Source organism: Mucor velutinosus, assembly GCF_035048745.1.
Source record: "Mucor velutinosus strain NIH1002 chromosome Unknown tig00001563, whole genome shotgun sequence".
In the NCBI taxonomy this organism is placed as follows: Eukaryota; Fungi; Mucoromycota; class Mucoromycetes; order Mucorales; family Mucoraceae; genus Mucor; species Mucor velutinosus.
Genome location: NW_027041904.1, coordinates 2,660,531 through 2,682,853, shown reverse-complemented (window position 1 = coordinate 2,682,853; position 22,323 = coordinate 2,660,531). Strand labels below are relative to the sequence as shown.

At 41.0% G+C, this 22,323-nt stretch overlaps 7 protein-coding genes across 7 annotated transcripts; 3 read left to right on the top strand and 4 right to left on the bottom strand.

Moving 5' to 3' along the window:
• Positions 1 to 9: 9 nt before the first annotated feature.
• Positions 10 to 1,276, bottom strand: ATC70_009490 (uncharacterized protein; the record flags this gene model as incomplete). Its single annotated transcript, XM_064828722.1, has 5 exons — positions 10 to 300; positions 359 to 528; positions 582 to 684; positions 738 to 964; positions 1,027 to 1,276. The coding sequence occupies 5 exons, from the start codon at positions 1,274 to 1,276 to the stop codon at positions 10 to 12; spliced, it is 1,041 nt and encodes a 346-aa protein (XP_064685924.1).
• A 9,634-nt stretch (positions 1,277 to 10,910) lies between these two features.
• On the bottom strand, positions 10,911 to 12,705 carry ATC70_009489 (uncharacterized protein; the record flags this gene model as incomplete). Its single annotated transcript, XM_064828721.1, has 3 exons — positions 10,911 to 11,332; positions 11,387 to 11,639; positions 11,695 to 12,705. The coding sequence occupies 3 exons, from the start codon at positions 12,703 to 12,705 to the stop codon at positions 10,911 to 10,913; spliced, it is 1,686 nt and encodes a 561-aa protein (XP_064685923.1).
• Positions 12,706 to 12,856: 151 nt separating this feature from the next.
• On the bottom strand, positions 12,857 to 14,354 carry ATC70_009488 (uncharacterized protein; the record flags this gene model as incomplete). The annotated part of the gene is made up of 4 exons (XM_064828720.1): positions 12,857 to 13,368; positions 13,424 to 13,623; positions 13,680 to 14,089; positions 14,154 to 14,354. 4 exons carry the CDS (start codon positions 14,352 to 14,354, stop codon positions 12,857 to 12,859), a joined length of 1,323 nt encoding a protein of 440 aa, XP_064685922.1.
• A 362-nt stretch (positions 14,355 to 14,716) lies between these two features.
• ATC70_009487 (uncharacterized protein) lies at positions 14,717 to 16,403 on the bottom strand (the record flags this gene model as incomplete). Its single annotated transcript, XM_064828719.1, has 2 exons — positions 14,717 to 15,834; positions 15,899 to 16,403. The coding sequence occupies 2 exons, from the start codon at positions 16,401 to 16,403 to the stop codon at positions 14,717 to 14,719; spliced, it is 1,623 nt and encodes a 540-aa protein (XP_064685921.1).
• Positions 16,404 to 17,301: 898 nt separating this feature from the next.
• Positions 17,302 to 18,606, top strand: ATC70_009486 (uncharacterized protein; the record flags this gene model as incomplete). The annotated part of the gene is made up of 2 exons (XM_064828718.1): positions 17,302 to 17,892; positions 17,965 to 18,606. The coding sequence occupies 2 exons, from the start codon at positions 17,302 to 17,304 to the stop codon at positions 18,604 to 18,606; spliced, it is 1,233 nt and encodes a 410-aa protein (XP_064685920.1).
• A 197-nt stretch (positions 18,607 to 18,803) lies between these two features.
• On the top strand, positions 18,804 to 20,411 carry ATC70_009485 (uncharacterized protein; the record flags this gene model as incomplete). The annotated part of the gene is made up of 2 exons (XM_064828717.1): positions 18,804 to 19,512; positions 19,603 to 20,411. The coding sequence occupies 2 exons, from the start codon at positions 18,804 to 18,806 to the stop codon at positions 20,409 to 20,411; spliced, it is 1,518 nt and encodes a 505-aa protein (XP_064685919.1).
• A 15-nt stretch (positions 20,412 to 20,426) lies between these two features.
• On the top strand, positions 20,427 to 21,278 carry ATC70_009484 (uncharacterized protein; the record flags this gene model as incomplete). The annotated part of the gene is made up of 1 exon (XM_064828716.1): positions 20,427 to 21,278. The coding sequence occupies one exon, from the start codon at positions 20,427 to 20,429 to the stop codon at positions 21,276 to 21,278; it is 852 nt and encodes a 283-aa protein (XP_064685918.1).
• Between the last annotated feature and the right edge of the window lie 1,045 nt (positions 21,279 to 22,323).

Here is a 22,323-nt window from a genome sequence, read left to right as displayed (position 1 = left end):
TTATTGTTTTTACAATTCATAATCCTCCTCTGAACTACTGTCACTGAGATTGTCCACCATCATTTCGTCCTCACTGTCCTCCAAAAGTGCTGTAAGCTTTTCTGCATTCAATGGTTTCTCCACTAGCACATAGGGTGTAATTTGGTATGTAAATGCAAGATCACGCAATGAAATGGATGATTGCTCTTGCTCGTTTGTCATGTCCTGGTCCTCATCCTCCTCGCGCACCATTTTAACTCCAATGCATCGGTTCACTCGTCGTTTACTGATGGCACTGGTGATTGATGATTTGATATAATTCTGTATACACCACAGTTAGTAATGTCCACTCAAGACAAATATCATTTTTAGATGTTACCTCGGCTGCAAATAACATTACATTGACTACATCCTCTCCGATCCCTCCCAGTAATCCATTTTCCAATGCAATACTTGTCATTCTTGCGTGCAATGTCTCTGGAGATGGCAGCTCCTTCAAATCCACACATAATGGCGCCATAAGTCCCTTGGAATATTCTTGGCTGTAATCTGCAAAAAGGTTAGCAGGCTCGCATCGATTTTAATCCATGCGTTCTCCTTACTTGGTGGTAGTTGATTGAATGCAATGGGTAGTGTAGGTGGTCGACTGATGCGTGTGCCTAATAGTCTATCTACAAATGGCCTTAAACTGTTCTTGTCGCCAGACTATGCTAGATGTTAGACGCTCCTTTGGTATACATGGTCAAAATTTAACGCACCTTGACTAGCGCTTTCAGTCGCTCACGCTCTGCTTTGCTCAATGCCATGACATCTGATTTTAATTTTCGCTTCTTGGGGTCTTGCTCTAACTCTCCATCAGCTGTGAGACTTCCATCTTTTCCTCGTTTTCTTTTTGCCCAGCCTACAAGTCTATGCTTTGAAGGTGGCGGTGTGTTTGTTTGCGCATTATGTACTGTACTAAGAATGAAAGCGTTGTGAAGATAGGCTAAGAAAACAAACACATTAAATTAGGGCAATGCCATCCATCGTGCTCCACACCATCGTTACCATTCTGTCTACTGAGGTATAAATTTGCATAGAAATCAAATTCTTGTCGATTCAGCTTTCCCATCACAAAGTCTCTGAGTGCGTCCCAGTACAATGGCCCATTTTCACCCAAAGCATCTGCTAAACGTTGCTTCAAGGCCAAGACATCTTGTCGTCCGCTCGGTGTTGGATGTGAGAAATGTCCCTTTGTAAGCGCTAAATTGATCGCTGTGGTATTACTGTTGTTGTCTTCTGTTGTGATGAGGGTCATGGAGCAAGTCGAGCTTTGTGATGGTAAAAAAAAAAAGTGAAAGAAGTACAAGAAAAAAATATTGTGTATTGGCTGGTAAATTTAATATGGGCACTACAGACACTGCCTACGAGGTCAATCTCTGTTGCCCCAGACTTTACATTTGATAGCATCCATACATCAAGCCAAAGGTAATCTGTTTGTAGTATTATATTCAATCATCACTTTCAATTGTTAGCATGCATGTTTTTTGTTATATCTAACTTCTGCTGAAGTCAACACCAATTGCTGTTTGTCAAACTGTAGTCCTTGTCAAACCTCAAATCTACTTTCAGACGCTCCAAAGACTTACAGACGACCTTGAACACAGAAAACAATTTTTTGCAGTGCATTTTGTATTTATCTGCTGACGGAGGTAGTGCGATGCATTGCTCAACAACATATAAAGGTGGGCTTCTTGGTTGGCAATTGAGGAAGATGTTTGAAAGTATAGAATGGCTCTGTATGTATCACGAATTTCCTTAAGATGTCACTCTTTTACCAATTCTTCCTCATTTCCATTCTTGGCAGGGACGATGAATTGTCTTAGGTGGGATGCGTTAATGTGGAGATTATTAGAAGATTTCGAGAGTGAAATTGCTCTAGTGCAGGGCGTTCTTCCGTAAAAATTTGAGCATTTTCTCGTTGATTGTAGCAACTTCCACGATCAATGTACGGAGCTTATTCGGTAGTGTCTCCCTGGTATCTACAGATTGATTCTTGATGCTGTGTGCTGTAAAATTAAGGGCTCTTGCACAAAATCATCTTACGTTATCGCCATGGTAAAAAAAAAAAAAAAAAAGAAAAAGAAAAAAAAAAAATACAAAATTGAGGCCATAAGGGTTGGATCTTGTGGCCTCCACTTGGTTCGTATGTGAACGTGTCATCCAGTACTCTAATGTCTTGAATTTAATTACGTAATCCCAAACAGTTTATAGAGCCATCTGCTGCAAGGAAATTTGAAAAAAAGGCTAATTTATCAAAGGACGACATATAAATTAAATCAGAAGAATATAAAGCATTATGATGAATTGGATACAGGTATTTTCACTCATGGAAACTAATGGGTAGGGACCCGTTAGATGTAACAGTAGTCGGATAACGTTGATCAAGAAACAGCGTCCAAACACTGTTCTTTTATATACTGGCTACTTTACACTTTCCTCGCTTAATTATTTGACAACCAATATAGCGACTGAAAATCCGTCCATATGTATAGCAGCCCCTCCAAGGGGGTATATAATAGCCCTAATATAAAGGTTCTAGCATTAACATAGAGCTTGGAATAGCTGTTCCTTCTGTTTTCATAAAATGTGCTGCTATACTGCTTTTAGAGTTTGTCAAACCATAATGTAAGTAAATATCAACAAACAGTTTTGAATATAACAATTTCCAATTTCTAATCCATCCATCTATGGCTTGCAATTACTTCTTGTAATTGATAGGTTCTCATATGAAATTCAAGGTGCATCGTAAGATTATCTTGAAAATTACCGGTCTCTCATCATCAGTCATCGATAACCTACCATGCAATCTAAGTTCCATCCAACTGCACTATTGTTTTCTTCGTAAGGTTTTACTAGGAACATGTTATTGTCAGAGTTTTAGCATCAGTAATATTTCAGAACTGGATTTCAGATGGCCCAATTTTTAAAACCGGAAATATGTTTGTACATTCAGAGCCTTGGATATGAGGTAAAAGATAGCTAATCTTGATGGAAAAATTCAAACATAGATGTTGGAAATCAATGATATGCGGTACTTTACTTATTTGGTGGGACATTTGGTACTGGGAGAACCCTGTACCTAATGTTCCGTACTACTGTAGTACCACCTATTATATAATATTCCCTGGAAAATACCGGTATATTTTAAAAAACATTGCTCACATAAAATTATTTACTGGATAATGAACTCAATGATTGCACCTTATATTACTCTTGAATAAAGAAGGATTTAAATTGTTTCCATTTAATTACGCTTTTATTATTACAAACGACAAATCATGATAAATGACAGATCAACAGAAAATCAACCCGTTGTAAACCGTTTCTCTTTCAATCCCTCAGCCAATCAGATTGCTCAAAAACTCCGCTGACCTAAAAAAATTTTTGCGAGGGTTTCCCCCTGTTTTGATGTGAGGCAAAATTTTAAGCTCCGATATATATAGCAATATAGCTGTTACTATCATCAAATTTCCCTCAGGTGCTAGAGCATGCCTTACTTACACCACCTAGCTTTTAGATTCTGGTGTTGAGACTCTCAATCATCACTAAAGTAAGTAGCAATAATTAAGTGGAGGCAGCCTATCCATCTCCTAGTCTCGGATAAAGTCTTGTTGAGCTTCAGCGATAGGCACATCCACCACAACGTAATAAAGAGGTATGCTTCGAAAGAAACATAATAAAAGAAAAAAGGAAAAGAAGAAAAGAACATACTACTATAGGAGTATAGTAGCATGTAGATAAAAAAAGGAACACTCACACAAAAAAGTGAGTCAAAAGAAAAGCATAACAACAAATACAACATCAAAGAATGTTCAGAACAGCTTGCTGTTGTTGCAACAAAAATGCATGCATGAGCAACGCGCATGGTGGTAATAGTCGGATGTCAAGCAACACAAACACGCACAATTGCATGAGCAACATCAGTATTATAAGTGTGCAATACAACATAGTGATTAATGTTGTTTCATGTGAAGCGACAGAGGCGACACAAACAACAACCCACGGCCATATAACAAAGTAGTATTACAATGGCAATACAGATATATAGCAGTATATCATGCTTGTTGTTCGTACATACGAAGCAACAACATCGCAAGCATCCGTTGAGCTGATCATATCACAGCCAACGAAAGAAAAAGAAATCGTAACAAAGCAAACATCATGAATGCATTATCACGAGAAAAAAAAGCAATAATAAAAACGTCCAGAGAAGTTTTATATCATTGCGACCAAAAGAAAAAAAAAAGTTACTTACCACTTGCCGCAGCCACGGATAGACCAGCAGAGAATAGACAACTACCAGAGATAGACCAGAGAACAAACATACAACTGAGACAGCAGACCAAGAAGAAAGACCAGACTAGCAGCAACAACACCAGCAGCAACACCAGAAACAACAGAGACAGCAAACCAAGAAAGACCAGACTAGCAGCAACAACACCAGCAACAACATCAGCATCATAGAAAAACCAAAGAACGAACGGCACCAGAGACCAGACAAAGATTAAAGAAGCAACCACTAGAGATAGAGACCAACGAAGCAACCACCAGACATAATAAACCAAAGAAGCAAATAGCAGAAATAGCAGAGAAGTAATGGCAGCAGCACCGACGTCAAACAGGCAGAAAATTATCGAAACCTAATAAACAAATTCGATTAGTACTGATTTTACGTCTTCTAGTGCTTCTTATCGAATAGTACCTACTATATTCCACTTTAAAGAAGCAGTATTAAGCACTTTTAACAGTGCAAGGCCGTGTTATCAGAAGCTAGAGTGTTATTTTTAATCAAAAGTGTTCTAAAACGAATATGGTTTGATACTAAACGCAATTTGCAAAAAGGATAAAAAACGAGGGTATGGAAAAATGAGAGGGCGCCTTAACCGACGTCACGCCCAGTAGATTTGGCCTCAGCCTTCTGCCGTGGCAACCGTAACTGCTGCACTTTAATTTGAAATTGTGCAGTGGGTATTTTCGTGTTCAAATTCGACTTGATTTCACATTCTTTAAACGTTTTTGCTAAATTTGACTATGAGAATTGTCCTTGTTATACTTTACTTTCTGATGCATCTATAAAGAGTTAATGAAGGCGCATCGAATGATGCTGGTTGCATTTAGCTTTCAGACCGAAAATAATGAGCAATTTGCAAAAGTATGAAAACAGGTTTTCTGTAAATATGTCAAGATTTAGCTTATGAAAGCTCCAGAGAAACAACTTCTGATGTTTTATTTTATCTTTACGATTAATTTGATCTAATATGTATCATAGGAAAAGTCTTCATTTTTGCGCTGAAAAACGCGATCGTTTGATTTTCAAGAATTTTCCCTTGCTAATACTCATGTGAAAATGACGATTTTTAGTAAATTTGCAATGACCCAAAAAAATTGAGATAAAGCACCGGTAAGAGAAGCGTGGCCAAGAGAAGGTGTGTGGTGCTATTCCAAGCGCTCAAAACGCTTTGTAGCATGAGTTATTCGCGCTTCAAAATGACTAGATTTAGACAGAATTTGGCCTGAAAATAAGGCGTAGTATTTTGTGCTGACAAAGAAGTGAGTAGATTACAGTTCTGTCTAATGTCCCTGATGTTCTGCATTGTACAGAGTTCAATCTCTAAGTTATAGACACTTTTATTCTAATCCTGGCCATCAGATCTTTCAGATCTTTCTTTTTGAAATGCTCGATTACAGTGGTTCTAAGACTTGAGCGTCAGTGGTACTATGCAAATTTGAATCTAACGGCTTGCTCGGGCTAATCAAAATGCTTTTCAACTCAGCAAAACCCTGTTGATGGTCGTCCACAACAGATATATCATATTTAACCGTAAAGGTAAGCTTAAAGTCTATCCACAATGTTGAACAACGCTGATAATTAAGAAGAAATAACCAAAACGAAACACGCTTGTAACGAAATAGCCACCCAAACGCAACTACTTGATTGAAAACCAAAATTCATCAAATAGTTCTCATTCAAATTTATGTTATTTGGATGTATTAATAAAAGCGCTCAATGTATATCAATAACCATTTAAGCATACTAAAGTAAAGATGCACACTTATCTCTTACATCGTGTGAATGAATCACTCCTGGTCACAGTGTACTCACTCACACCCGTGATGGTCGTAATAGGTGATTTATCAGAAATAAATTATTTATAAAAAAGAGTATAAAATTAATCAGGTAAAGAATGTCGTTTACTACACTGGAAATAACAGGGTTTATATACTATTCGAATTGAGGGATTTGATGCGAGGATAAGGTATTAGATGGGTTGATTTGGGTGATAGGATAATAGATCAAATCTATTTTCCTGAACATGCCATAATTCGGATCGTAACTGAATCCTGTTTCATGTCAAAGTTTTTAATCTGATGTGGTCGGTGCCTGAACTGATTGTTTCTACGCATTTGGAGATCCGGTTTAGAAATGATACATCATCAATAGGTTATGGTATCTTTATCGAAATAAAATCAAATCAATAACAAGCATATTCAAATATGATAACTATGCCCTGCTACCATAGTTGCACAATATCCCAGATAAAGGGTTCCACAATTCAATAACAAACAGCACGCCTTAAACTGTCAAGGCTACATTAAATCATGCTATGACAATAGCTTATCCAAGCCCATCAAGGTTACTCAGATTGACCCTTATGGCCAGTGCTCTTGCATTGATTACCACTTTAAATCAAACATCAACAACATTTGCCAGATATCGTAATAGCAGCACCTACTGCTCTCTATCATCACTAAGTCTACAAGCTAGTTGCAAAGGTATAAATAATCTTCTTTTTTTTTACTCAATTCCAGGGTCTTCAGTTCATTTTATACACAAAATAAAATACAGTTGATTTCTATTGTATTTTTGTTATTGCTTTATTTTTTTGTGAAATCTATTTAAACCTGATTTCACTGCATCGCTGACGCTCGAGTCTTAGAACCACTGTAATCGAGCATTTCAAAAAGAAAGATCTGAAAGATCTGATGGCCAGGATTAGAATAAAAGTGTCTATAACTTAGAGATTGAACTCTGTACAATGCAGAACATCAGGGACATTAGACAGAACTGTAATCTACTCACTTCTTTGTCAGCACAAAATACTACGCCTTATTTTCAGGCCAAATTCTGTCTAAATCTAGTCATTTTGAAGCGCGAATAACTCATGCTACAAAGCGTTTTGAGCGCTTGGAATAGCACCACACACCTTCTCTTGGCCACGCTTCTCTTACCGGTGCTTTATCTCAATTTTTTTGGGTCATTGCAAATTTACTAAAAATCGTCATTTTCACATGAGTATTAGCAAGGGAAAATTCTTGAAAATCAAACGATCGCGTTTTTCAGCGCAAAAATGAAGACTTTTCCTATGATACATATTAGATCAAATTAATCGTAAAGATAAAATAAAACATCAGAAGTTGTTTCTCTGGAGCTTTCATAAGCTAAATCTTGACATATTTACAGAAAACCTGTTTTCATACTTTTGCAAATTGCTCATTATTTTCGGTCTGAAAGCTAAATGCAACCAGCATCATTCGATGCGCCTTCATTAACTCTTTATAGATGCATCAGAAAGTAAAGTATAACAAGGACAATTCTCATAGTCAAATTTAGCAAAAACGTTTAAAGAATGTGAAATCAAGTCGAATTTGAACACGAAAATACCCACTGCACAATTTCAAATTAAAGTGCAGCAGTTACGGTTGCCACGGCAGAAGGCTGAGGCCAAATCTACTGGGCGTGACGTCGGTTAAGGCGCCCTCTCATTTTTCCATACCCTCGTTTTTTATCCTTTTTGCAAATTGCGTTTAGTATCAAACCATATTCGTTTTAGAACACTTTTGATTAAAAATAACACTCTAGCTTCTGATAACACGGCCTTGCACTGTTAAAAGTGCTTAATACTGCTTCTTTAAAGTGGAATATAGTAGGTACTATTCGATAAGAAGCACTAGAAGACGTAAAATCAGTACTAATCGAATTTGTTTATTAGGTTTCGATAATTTTCTGCCTGTTTGACGTCGGTGCTGCTGCCATTACTTCTCTGCTATTTCTGCTATTTGCTTCTTTGGTTTATTATGTCTGGTGGTTGCTTCGTTGGTCTCTATCTCTAGTGGTTGCTTCTTTAATCTTTGTCTGGTCTCTGGTGCCGTTCGTTCTTTGGTTTTTCTATGATGCTGATGTTGTTGCTGGTGTTGTTGCTGCTAGTCTGGTCTTTCTTGGTTTGCTGTCTCTGTTGTTTCTGGTGTTGCTGCTGGTGTTGTTGCTGCTAGTCTGGTCTTTCTTCTTGGTCTGCTGTCTCAGTTGTATGTTTGTTCTCTGGTCTATCTCTGGTAGTTGTCTATTCTCTGCTGGTCTATCCGTGGCTGCGGCAAGTGGTAAGTAACTTTTTTTTTTCTTTTGGTCGCAATGATATAAAACTTCTCTGGACGTTTTTATTATTGCTTTTTTTTCTCGTGATAATGCATTCATGATGTTTGCTTTGTTACGATTTCTTTTTCTTTCGTTGGCTGTGATATGATCAGCTCAACGGATGCTTGCGATGTTGTTGCTTCGTATGTACGAACAACAAGCATGATATACTGCTATATATCTGTATTGCCATTGTAATACTACTTTGTTATATGGCCGTGGGTTGTTGTTTGTGTCGCCTCTGTCGCTTCACATGAAACAACATTAATCACTATGTTGTATTGCACACTTATAATACTGATGTTGCTCATGCAATTGTGCGTGTTTGTGTTGCTTGACATCCGACTATTACCACCATGCGCGTTGCTCATGCATGCATTTTTGTTGCAACAACAGCAAGCTGTTCTGAACATTCTTTGATGTTGTATTTGTTGTTATGCTTTTCTTTTGACTCACTTTTTTGTGTGAGTGTTCCTTTTTTTATCTACATGCTACTATACTCCTATAGTAGTATGTTCTTTTCTTCTTTTCCTTTTTTCTTTTATTATGTTTCTTTCGAAGCATACCTCTTTATTACGTTGTGGTGGATGTGCCTATCGCTGAAGCTCAACAAGACTTTATCCGAGACTAGGAGATGGATAGGCTGCCTCCACTTAATTATTGCTACTTACTTTAGTGATGATTGAGAGTCTCAACACCAGAATCTAAAAGCTAGGTGGTGTAAGTAAGGCATGCTCTAGCACCTGAGGGAAATTTGATGATAGTAACAGCTATATTGCTATATATATCGGAGCTTAAAATTTTGCCTCACATCAAAACAGGGGGAAACCCTCGCAAAAATTTTTTTAGGTCAGCGGAGTTTTTGAGCAATCTGATTGGCTGAGGGATTGAAAGAGAAACGGTTTACAACGGGTTGATTTTCTGTTGATCTGTCATTTATCATGATTTGTCGTTTGTAATAATAAAAGCGTAATTAAATGGAAACAGTTTAAATCCTTCTTTATTCAAGAGTAATATAAGGTGCAATCATTGAGTTCATTATCCAGTAAATAATTTTATGTGAGCAATGTTTTTTAAAATATACCGGTATTTTCCAGGGAATATTATATAATAGGTGGTACTACAGTAGTACGGAACATTAGGTATAGGGTTCTCCCAGTACCAAATGTCCCGCCAAACATGCGATGTACCTGCAATGTAACAGCCACCCAAACTCAACTTTATTGAAAACCAAAATTCATCAAATAGTTCTCATTCAAATTCATGTTATTTGGATGTATTTGTGGAATACGTCCACTATGATCTGCATTCCGACAGTTCATCCAGTTACTAGATTTAGATATAAACTGTATGTACACTAGATTAGATGTGCGATATCGATTTATACTATAAGAAGATATGGACTTCAGATACGCTAGTACTACAAGATTCATACTATATAAGATATAGGTTATAGATGGCACCACGAACATGGATGGCGCTATAGACTTACACTTGTATTTCGACATTGACTACGGATGTTTACCATATCTGGATAGGCACCAAGATTAATGCAATATGAGCTTGTTGCTTCAGATGTGCATTTTATGATCCACGCCATAAGACACATGCTTATATCCGTGATACTAGCTACAGATACTTTATGTACTACAGACTTGTACTATATATGAGACATGCTATAGACATGCATACGATATGCTATAGACCTGCCATATATCCAGATACATGCTAAAGATGTATGCTCAGCGATATACACTCAGATATGTACTATTGATATAGACTAAGGAGATTGTACCTATCGGATACATGCTACTAGATCGATATTAATTATCCTTATAGAAAGGATAGATCAGGGTACTTCGGATGAGAGTCTAATTATTCATCCAGGCAAAGCTAAATCATGATTAGCTTGCTGGAGTTGTCTTTTAGCATGATTAGACATTAGCTGATCTGAGCTGACTTATTTTTCAATCTAATTAATAGAACTTTTATCCATTGTTATAGTATATAAGAAGGATCATCTACCTGGCCAGTAGAGATACTTCAGTTTACTTTACACCTATCAGTTTGATAATAAAGCATACCTTTATCAAGTTGACTTTACTGTTTTTTATTTTTTTTCCCCGTGAATTTTAGTCTATAAAGCCTCAAATTCCACAGCTTTAAACCTTTGCCACTCTACGACGAAGCAAGAAGGTATAATCAAGCGGTTTTGAATAGAACGCTTGTCCACATCTGATACATCAATCTCTTGCGCGTAATCACTTGTGATTAGCAGGCTGTTATATGAAATTCATTACTCAAATTTGCTTTATCTTGAGAAGCATTCATCTCAGAACTGTAACTTTTGCAATCAAGAACCCAGTTGCAGCATGATCGTTTTTATCGCAAAGTTTGGTCATAGCTGCTTTGGACGGAAGATGATTGGGCTGTTTATATACAAAATGTTTGCTTATTTTTTTACTACATATATTATTGATTAAGTTGTGAACCAAGGTAAGGTATTAATCTGTTGTAATCGAGCTCTCTTGTCTGGATTTCGCACCAAAATTTGCTCCACCACTTCTTTGGCTTCGAGGCTAATATTGTCATTTTGTGGCCATTTGACTTGTGCCATCACAATACGATGGAATAGGTGTGCAATTTTCTCTCCCTTGCTCGCATCATACGTGAATGGTAAGTACCCAACCAGCAAAGCAAATATGATGATACCAATAGACCATGTATCGGTCAAGCGGCCATCATAGCCTAGACTTTGCACAATTTCAGGGGCAGCATACTCCTCACTGCCACAACGGGTTGTTAATTTTGGTTCCTGTGGATTGACAATGCGAGCTAAGCCAAAGTCTGTCACCTTGATATGCGGTTCACCCGTCTCTTCGTCAAAGTAAACCAGGATATCTATAACCTATGATTAATCATTGTCTCAATTTCAACGTTTGAGCGCCTACTTACTCTCCAGTTTGAGATCACGGTGTACGATATTATGCTCATGTAACCACAGTACAACTTGTATCAACTCCAATGCCAGCCTTTTGATCAGCAGCTCGTCTATATTCGACTGTATCCCAACCTGATGTATATCATTATGCATGTGTTGAACAAAATCAAACAGCTCGCCGCCTTGAACATACTCCAGCACAATACATAGATGTTGCTCTGTTTCCATAGTCGCCTCCAACTGAACAATGCGGCCATGATTGAGGAACTAGAGTACAAAAGTTAGCAGCAGCATATTAAGGGCCATCTACATGTATACGCACCTTGAGAACACCAACCTCTCTTTCTATACTGGATTTCACTCTTAAATCTTGATACATTCTTTCCTTGTTGATCATCTTCACTGCAAACAAACCGCCTTCTTCCATGTTGTGGGCCAGAAACACTTTTGAGAACGCGCCCACTCCCAAGAGCTTTTTGATGCGAAACTTCCAAATATGCTTTCCTAGCAGACTATCAACATCGTCGTAAGGCGTTGGTGCGGGCGAAGGATATTTGAACTCTCGAGTGATATTGCCATTGCTACAGTGATACTCTGGATCATCCTCCATGTCTCCCAGCATGGGCACTTCTTGCAGTGGTGGAATCACGTTGGTCTTGTTGGGCGAAAAGCTAGGAGAGAGTGAGATAATGGGAATGGCAGAGCTAGGCGGCGGTGTATGGCTCTCGTCCTCTTCCATGGCTGTGTCAGCATCTTGTTGTGTCAGTATAGGCGTGATTACTAAGTGTCTGGTAAATGTGTTGGTCCTCGACAACGAGGGCTGTGCAGGACTAGGGAGTGGGATGATTTTTTCCTCAGGAAACGAGAGGTTGATGTTGTTACTGCTGTGGGTGCTGCTGGAGCTACTCTTTAGCTTGCCATTCTTTTTCTTTTGATCACTATTACTGCTACTACTGTTGCTACGTTCAACAACCGGCGTGTTGGCGGCAGTTTTTCTATTGGCTAATACAATGCTTCGGATGCGATCTGCAAATGTAGGTCTTGCTCCTGCTGTCTCTGGATGGTGCTGATGCTGATGATAGCAATGATGTTTGAGCTTGGTGGGTATGCTCAGTGATGGTGGAGGCTTCATTGGATTTGAAAGCGATGCAGCTGTATCAAAGAATGAGTCGTTCTTCGAAATCCTCTGTCGTCGCGGAGCGATCACAGTTGGCTCTGTGAGATGAGTGACAATACCGAGACCAATGGATGCTTGTCTTCTATGGCTCTTTACTGGCATGCGGTTCTCTGAGGCATTGGCAGGTTTCAGTGATACTTTTGTGCTGCTCATCATGGTGTTGAGAGAAATACAAGAAGAAAGAGTAAATCCCGAGATCTTTACAGGATCTTGTCGGGTATTATACCGTTGATTGGATAAAAGCTCCTTGTTTATTGTACAGTGGATGTTTTCTTTCTCGAACGGAATTTTTATATACAAGAGGTATTTACGAACGATGATCAGGCGTAGTCGCAGTGTGCAGCTGGTGCATTGGAATTGTATTTTCGAGAGCGTCGTCATCTGGATCGTCTTCGTCTTGGCTGTCCTCTTCGTACTCTTTTCCTCGAAAATCTTGTTTACACAGTGGGCATTTCTTGTTGAGTGCAAGCCATTCAGTGAGGCAGCTCTTGTGATAGTGATGTCCACACCACAGTCGACACAATAAATCCTGATCTTCGTATTCTGCCAGACATATACAACACATGGCATCTTCGGATGGCGTGATAAAAATATCATCCACAGAGCCTTGCTCTGCATCCAGTTGATGACGATATCCTCCTTGCATAAGATTGCCCAAAATGCCCTTACCCTTTTGTTCTGAAGGTTGCGTTGTCACGCCTTGTGTTTGCTGGCTCTCGGATACTCTGAATCGATACACAGGGACCTTGCTAATTTCTTCCTGTCCCGCACCTTGATCCATGCCGTCCATTTCAGGGATATTCAGAACACGCATACCCACTATGAGACGAACTGGTTAGTTTTACATGCTCTTCAATTCCGCTCAGCAACTTACACATCACGCAGGGAAGACAGAAAATAGCAGATGTGCACAGTAAGATAGGTACAATGACGACTAAATAGCCAATCAACACATAGGCGAGAGATGTGTAATAGAGTCTTGGTGCTAATGTTGAGCAAGTCTTGGAGCTGAATAATAGGTAGTTGCCCACAATGAACCATAAGACAGAAAAGAGATCGATAAGTGGTCGTAATCTATGTCATACGTTTAGTTTTGCTGCACTGCGACACAGACAGCATGCCCAATGTACCTTTCAGTAATAGTAAAAATTTGGTTTGATCTAGGTTCAATAACAGTGGAATGAATAGAGGCATTCGATGGTATAAGTTGCTCTTGTGTATTTGCTGGCGTTACTTGCTCGCTGTCCGCTTGCTGTTGTTGCTGTTGCTGCTGTTGTTGCTGTTGCTGCTGCTGAGCACGCTGTCGACGTCTCTCCTCTCGCCTTTGCTGGCGTCTTTGGCGTACCTGCTCCTCTCGCCGTGTATCTCTCTCCCGTTGTCTGCGTATACGCAATCTTTCCTCTGCCCTCTCAAAATGTTGGCTAACGTAAAAAGGACAAGATATGACAGTGCGCACTATGTAAACAATGATGAATGTTTGCAGCGGCTGATCACAGGCTTCACCTCTTGCTGTCACTAGCATGGCTATACCGACTGCAACCTATACATGTTTCCCTGGGTGAGATCAACCGATATACTGAACAGCGCTCTTTATAGCTATGTACCTGTGCAATGACTAATACTATGTTGCAAGAAACGACAACCTTGCTTAGTATCGATATTCTTTTCCAAGAGTAGAATAGAAACTTGAGCCAATTCACTCGCACTGTTCTGGACGTACTTGTCCCAGGGCTGAACAGTGCGTTGTTTGTTCTGGAGGCTGTTTCATTTCGACTGGGCTGGGTGGATATCACAGAATTATCCATGATAAGAAGTATTGAAAAGAGAAAGAAAAGAAGGAATTTGAATACAACCAACAAGCATTTTATGTAGCACAAATGCAGAAATCATGCCTACCACAGTCAACTGAAACGGAGCCAGCCATGTCGATCTGTTGACAGCAGCACAGTGTTTATGCTCTTGCATGTCCATATCAAGGGGAATACGCTTGAACGGCAACATATATAGTTTGTTTGCTTTGGTGAATCTCAACGTGGTATTGGATTGAAGCTAGATCATCATACCAACTTTGAAGCATTGAATATATGCCATACAAAAAAAAAAAAAAAAAAAGGTGCAGGGGAAAGTAATAAGGCTGCATAACAATGGCAAGCTAGCACTTTATTCATTACAAATAGGTAAACGCCGTCCAAGCCAGAACACACGTAACAACGATATCGACCATTTGGGCAACAATGTACAATGTTACCAGTTTGCCCAAGCTACGAATATTCTGCTTGATATCACTTAATTGCAGGCCCATTCCGATACTAACAAAAGATAGCGTGGAGAACCATTCAGACACGTAAAAGCAAAAGTCATTGACAAGCGTTCTAGTCTCTGTATTATCGCTGATAGTCGTATTGAACAAGACAGCCGTAATGATGAAACCAATGACAAACTTGGGGAATCGTTTCCACAGCAAGATATACGCCTTTTCTTTGGGTTTAGAGGGAGCGTGAATATTGCGAGGATGCTTTACAGAGGGTGTATTACTGTCTTCTCCAGCAGTATCGTCTAGTACTTGCTCTTGGATTACAGCATCATCCAGGTTTTCATTGCGATTAATCAGCTCTTCTTCACGTTTATAAGCTGCCTGCAACTCATAGCGAGACCACGCCCAAGCCATGATCACAGACAAAGGACCAATCAAGACATTTTGCATCATCTTCACAATAGCAGATGTGTTGATGGCATCGTGATCACCGTAAATGCTAGCAGCAGCAATGACTGCACCTGTTGAATCAACACAGCCACCAAACCAGGCACCACTGACTGTAGCTGATAATGCCATGCTCTTTGCAACATAGGGTAGGGCAATGATGCTGGGAATGGTAAAGATGGAAATGATGGCAATGGGCATTTCAGTTTTGTGTGGCACGCCCATGCTGGCGCCCAATGCAATGGCTGCCGAGGAGCCGCAAATGAAGGTAGCACCAGACATGATAATAGCTGTTTGTGTATCAATCTTCAGCACTTTCCACCCGAAATAGGCTACCACAATGAACAGAGTAGGTGTATCAATCCAACTGACAAACAGTGCACGGGGTGCCAATGGACGCAAAACACTGATATCAATACAGAGCAACACCAAACTGATGGCAATGTAGAGCTCTGTTTGTTGCGCCACTTTGAGCCATGGAGCCAAGATGCTTGATTTCGTGACAAATGACATGACATTCCTGATGAAGCAGCCCAAAATAATAGCCCAGATGGAATCTCCCACACTGCCTTTCTTGAGCACAACTATAGACAATATAGAATTCAGCGGCCATTGTTCTACAAGTTTGGATAATCATTTTTTACATACCATTACTGGCAAGCATCTTGCTGATAAGGGCAATCATAAACACGCACACAAAGCCAATGGGGAATCTTTTGTAGTTGGGAGCTCTTGTGGCTGCCATAGCAATCCACAGCAGTATGCCCATGACAGCAAATATCACAAGTAGACCAAAATTGCCTGTGGTACCAAACGTGTGAAAGGGATTTGTTTCCCAGGGTAAAAACTCAGGTTGAGGTATATTGTGCTTTACTGCAGATGCTATACAACCAAAGAAAATGAGACCAATCCAGCAAGACCACCATTCTTCTGAATTCCACCACATGAGCCACGAAGATTTGAAAGGAATTGAGAGTTTAGATTTGGTCTTGTTGTTGTCGACTGAAGGCGCTGTTGACGATGTTGTGTCGAAGACCTCGGAGACAGCCGATGCAGCAGATGGACTTACATCTTTATTGGCATTGGTATGCGAGATCTTTTTCAGTTCAATGTCGGATCCTACTTCCACTGAAGATCTTCTGGTTACTGGCATTCTATGATGTTGATTTGGCTCTAAGACAAATGCGAGAAAAAGATCAATATATGGTCAGACAAATGTGTAAAAGTTTAAAATCTTACAACAATAAATATAGCCGCTTCAATGCTGTGACTCATCATGGGGAATATACCTACATTCGCATTGCAATTCATGTTGCAGAATGACGGGAAACTGCCATCCAATCCTGCTGTACAATAACAAGGGAAAGTGTTTCTGCAAAACGAAAAGAGAGAAAGAGATAATTTCAAGTGCTTAAGGGAGATTGGTATACGAATTGTTGACAGGCATGACGACTTCGATGGCAAATATGGCGCAAGTCAGAAACTTGAGGATAAACGGATACTTCTTTTTGGGACAGATATAAAAATAGAGTTTTCGCCGGTTGATCCCTCTGTTTTATACTCTAAATCATTACTTTTATTTCACCATCTCGTAAGCATAATGGTGTAGAATGCAAACTTCAAGCAAAAGATAGCGCGGCATTTTAATTTTCTGCAAAGCGACGAAAGTTTTTCGAGCTCAAATTCGACTTGATTTCGAATATTTTGAACGTTTTTGATAACTTCGACTATATAAGTCGGGATTATCATACCTTACTTTCTAATGCATTCTTGAAGTGCTTTTCAAGGCGCATCCAATGGTACCAAGTAAAACAGATGTTTTGAACAAGCTTATTGAGTACTCTTTAAAAATATGAAATGAGGTTTTTGGCGAAAATGTCGAGATTTCACATATGAAGGTTTCACAAACAAAGCTTCAGGAGTTGCTTTGGATCAATAGACTCAATATAGGCTCTTTCGCGTAACCATCACTAACCCTAAGGTGAAAATTACGCCACTGCTTAAATTACCTCAACCACTTTACTACCATCAGTGTTCCATTACCCACCCTCATGACCACCACCTCTGACCTTTCCTGGGTCAAGGTTCTCTCTCGAGGCCTGTCCAAGAAGGTCACCAATGCTCAACCACAACGAGCAAAAGATGACCAATTTAAACTGATTCCCGAAGTTCTGTATGAACACAAAGATCTGAAAGCCGAGGTACTCACTCGCAAGGCTACAGCCATCTTGCAACAAGATTTGACACCCGGATCTGTTTTGTTTACGTTCCCAAGCAAAACATTCGAGCATCGTACAGCAGCATATCGCTTAATCAAGGAGCAAATATCCCCTCTGGCTCAATTCCGTCCTCTGAGCCTGTACCACCAAAAGGCCAATGGCGATCTCCTATTGGAAGCCAAATTTGACAATTTCGAGGCTGCCAAACTCGCCATTAGTCATGGCATTACCCATAGGGAGGTCGTATACAAAGCTACGGCAGCCAAGGACAACAACGAAGGCAAACTCACCCGTGTTCAGATGACTATTGTTCGCATGCCCGACATGACCACTTTCTTGGAGGACTTACAACGCTCCTTGAAATACTATGGCAAGGTATACCAGATCAAGAAGTACACTGTAGATGGATTCTTCGAGGACCTTGTCAGCTTTCTGATCGACACTGCTGTCAAGCACACGGACGTTGAAGGCCACACCTATGAAATTCAGCCTTAGAGTCGCATGATGTACCTGTCAGCCTGGGATATCTATGTACCTGCAACATTTCGAGAGGCACCTCCCGTCTGCCATTTTTGTCGCCAGAGTGGCCATATTCGAGATTCATGTCCTGTCCTGGTCAAACGCCAATGCTTCAAATGTCGCAAACCGGGCCACACAGCCAAGTTCTGTTGTGAGGAGGAACCAACGTTTACCGAAGCACTGGATGAGTATGTCGCTATTCAGAAAGATCGCGCTGATTCCACTGTCGACAACCAGCGTAGCACAGTTAAGGCACCAGAGAGACGCCGTCGAACAAAGGCCGCCATACCTACCCAACCAGCCAGTCAGTCAACCGAGGTGACCGACAGCCAGATCATTAATTTGTCCAAAAACTTTGACAGCTCATCTCAAGAGCAGGACGTGGATCAGATGGAGATAGACCCAAAGACCATCCAGCGTACTTCCAATGGTAGCGATGCTTCCAAGCATGCTCCCTTAGCTTCTTCTCTTCATATGCATGTGGATTATCAACAGCCTACTGCCATTGCTTCGTCTTCCAATGATTTTACGTCTGATGTGCTCCCTCTCCGCCGTCATTCCATGAGCTCGGCGTCTATGTCGCAGACTCCAGTGTATCATGTCGCCCATAGGGCATAATGATACAACAATCATTACGCGTAGGTACCCTTAATGCTCGGAGCATCTTTAAGGGTTCCTCTAAATCTATACAGAAAGAATTCACCTCTTTCTTACGCTCCAAAACCCTCCAGCTTGATGTTTTCTGTCTGCAGGAGGTGTCTCATTATCGTCAGCAGGATCACCTCTCTGATGATAATATGGTTACTTTTTCGTTTATGTTTCCTCGGTCTTCTTTTGTCGTGTCGAAACATTGCGCCATCATTTGTCTGAAGCAAGGCCTAGAGCTAACGGATGTTACCATTTCTCTCGATGAACGCTGTGTCACAGCTACAGTCAAGGCTGCCGAGCACACCATATGTAAAATGGCCAACGTGTATATGCCAGCACAGGCAGCCAGTCGCCATGCTTTCCTTCCGATGCTGATGTCCATGCCTTTTTGGTCTGATATGCTGGATTCTCAATGGATTTTGCTTAGGGATTTCAACATACATTTACATGATGCCGTCGAATCTCGAGGTCCTAGGATCAAGCCCTTTGTGGAATGGTTAAATACTCACTTCTTCAACTGCTTTCCCAACGGCACCACGACCCTCCCTCACACCGGTACCACTATTGACTATGTTTTTGCTCCTCCCAATCTGGCTACTCGACTGGTCAATGCTCAAACCCACCACATACCACCACCGTGGACAGATCACAGTCTTTTAACCATTGGTCTGATCACAACTGACGTGAAGCTGGGCCCGGGCAGTTGGCGTTTTAATCCATACTTGCTGGAAAACCTTGAATTCCAAGCTCTGTTGGATACAACAGTGGCATTCTTTTTGGCTTCGGATTACTGTGGGGAAAATGTGGCTTTGGCAGGTGTCTCTGGTGCTGGTATCTCTGGTGCTGATGGCTCTGGATCAGGCGTCTCTGGTGCTGGTGCTTAGGGTCTGGGTATACGGTCTGTGCAGGAGAAGTGGGAGTCCCTAAAGTCAATCATCAAGTACTGTGCACAACAGTTTACCAAAGGCCAGAAGGCCCGATACGAAGCTCGAGTTTCTCGTCTTCAACGTGAACGTGAACAGTTGCTGGGTGGCAAGAAGGCATCGGCTCGAATAAAGAAGCTAGAGGAAATCATTGAGCAAAAGATTCAGGAAGACACTCGTCAAGCCATGCTGCGTTCGGCCACTCGATGGCTCGAGCAGGGGGAACAAAACACCAAGTACTTCTTTAATGTGATTAAGGATCGGGAGGCTCAACAAACTATTCAATCTCTGAAGAAGGCCACTGTGGGTAAGAAACTAACATCCATGGGTGACATTCTCCACGAAACCTGCTCCTTCTATCAAGATTTATATACTCCTGAAGCAATTGATCTGACTGCTGTTGATTCTCTCTTGGCCAATGTCCCTGAAGAGGTGAAGCTACCAGAAGCAGATGCAGAAAGGCTCATCGAACCACCCTCCGCAGACTCTGTCTTGCTATTGCTTGACCATGCACCCAAGAACAAGTCTCCCGGTTTGGATGGCCTTCCATTCGAGGTCTATCGATATTTGGCTGCGAAATTTCCTCCTGTACTGCGTCTCTTGCAACAACTGTTGACAGAGGCTTTGCATGGCTTGTTTCCTGCATCGTGGATGCAGACGAGGATGGTGCTCCTGTTCAAAAAGGGTGACCCAGAATTACTCGAAAACTGGCGACCACTTTCCTTGATCAACAGCGATGCCAAACTATTCACCAAGTTGCTTGCCAACAGGTTCCAGAAAGTTCTCTCCCAGCTGATCACTCCCTATCAAACGGGCTTTATGCCTCACCGGCTTATCTCGGACAATGCTTGATTGAACCAAACTTTGATGAACAACTTTCGTGCTGCTGCTCCTGATGACCTCAATGTTTCTGTGCTGTTGGACCAGGAAAAGGCATATAATCGAGTAAACCCCACGTATCTGAGGATAGTACTCCATCAGTTTGGCTTTCCCGCCTCGTTGGTAGAGAGTGTGTCAAGCCTGTTCTTTGGAACACATATCTCACTGTCTATCAATGGCTGGTTGGGTGCTCCCATCCAACAACAGCGTGGCCATCGTCAGGGCAATCCTCTATCGCCTTTGCTTTTCAATCTTGCATTTGAGCCTTTCCTTCGAACCATTCTAGCGTGCTCAGAGTTACGAGGTATGGCCATGTCTACCGATGGACGCCCTCGGATTGCTGAACGGATGGAGGTTGCTTCCTCTCAAATTCCTCGTGCTACCTCTGATGATTTCTTGCGTGCTCCTGTGCTGCCTCCTCGTGTCAAGCTGCTCAGTTATGCCGATGATCTGGAAGTCTTCCTGGCGGATCCGAGGGAATGGCCAGTGCTATTGTCTCTACTGTCGCTATATGGTCAAGCCTCCAATGCAAAAGTCAACCTGGACAAAACAGTTCTTGTGTCGCTGTCTGGCCGAAGCCACGACGAGTGGAAGCAGCTGGCAGCTGTCACTAACATCGAATGGTATGATGAATCGTCGACCGGCTCTGTTAGATTCCTTGGATACCCACTGTATCACACAAAGGGACAGCTGGGTCATTTCTTGGATGCGATTACCGTCAAGCTGCAGCGTCAGTGCAATTTGCTGGCGAAGAGGAACCTGTCCATCCGTGGTACGGGCTTGGTGGCTCAGAAAGGTTTACATGCCAAAATACGAAGGCTTGAAAGCTGGTTAATTTGATTGTGCTTCATACATTTGCTTGCCAATAGGCACGTTTTTGTTAGTATACAAAGGCGTAAAGACATTTGTAGTCATTAATCTAGAATCAAAGCATGCTGTTACATCCAAATGTTCAGCTGGAAATATTATGCAGAGTGGCACTGCTGTATCGCTGTATTATAGCACAACGATATAGCTTGTTATTGGGATGATGGCGGTTATGACGCACGCTGGACGTTCTAGAGGCAATAGATAGTCTTCATCTAGTGGTGGATATACTTTTAAACATGACTAGAAACATGCTACGAGCAAATAGATAGACAATAGAATAGACCCATAGGATCAGAAATAAAAGGTAATATGGCCTTAATGATACAGAACCATGAGCCTGGCCCCACAATAAAAGACAACTGCATCTTTAAGTTATCAATGCTATTTTGATTTCAATAGCTTATAGGGGTTTGTCAAACATCAAATCGTCAGTTGACGATATTTACAAGACAGGAACAACAAATTAAACGAAACTAGATTTCGTATTACATGTAATACGAAAAAATGGGAAGATTGGTATAATTAATGCATCTCTTTTAGCTTCAAAGCTGAACACTTTTACTAACAGGAGTAACCACGAGAAGGTAGAGATGCTTCTACTCCCAAAAAGAGTTATGTTTATCCCCCAGACCGATAGCCCTACGGCTAGAGAAAGAAGACCCAGTAGAGGAAAAGCGATACATCTAGGTCTCAGGCTATTGTCCTAACGCGCTACAGCTAGAGAGAGTAACCCAAGAATATACGGTGCATCTAGATCTCAGGCTATTGCCCGACAGCTAGAGAGAGATATATCCAAGTGAAAGCGGTACATCTAGGGATCACGCATTTAACTTTTCAAACATAACGAAACTGTCCTACGACTAAGGAAAGAAACCCCAGTAGATGAAAAGCGATACATCTAGGCCTCAGACAGTTGTTAAATTACCCTACGGCTAGAGAGAGAAACCCAAGGATATACGGTGCATCTAGATCTCAGGCTATTGCCCGACAGCTAGAGAGAGATATATCCAAGTGA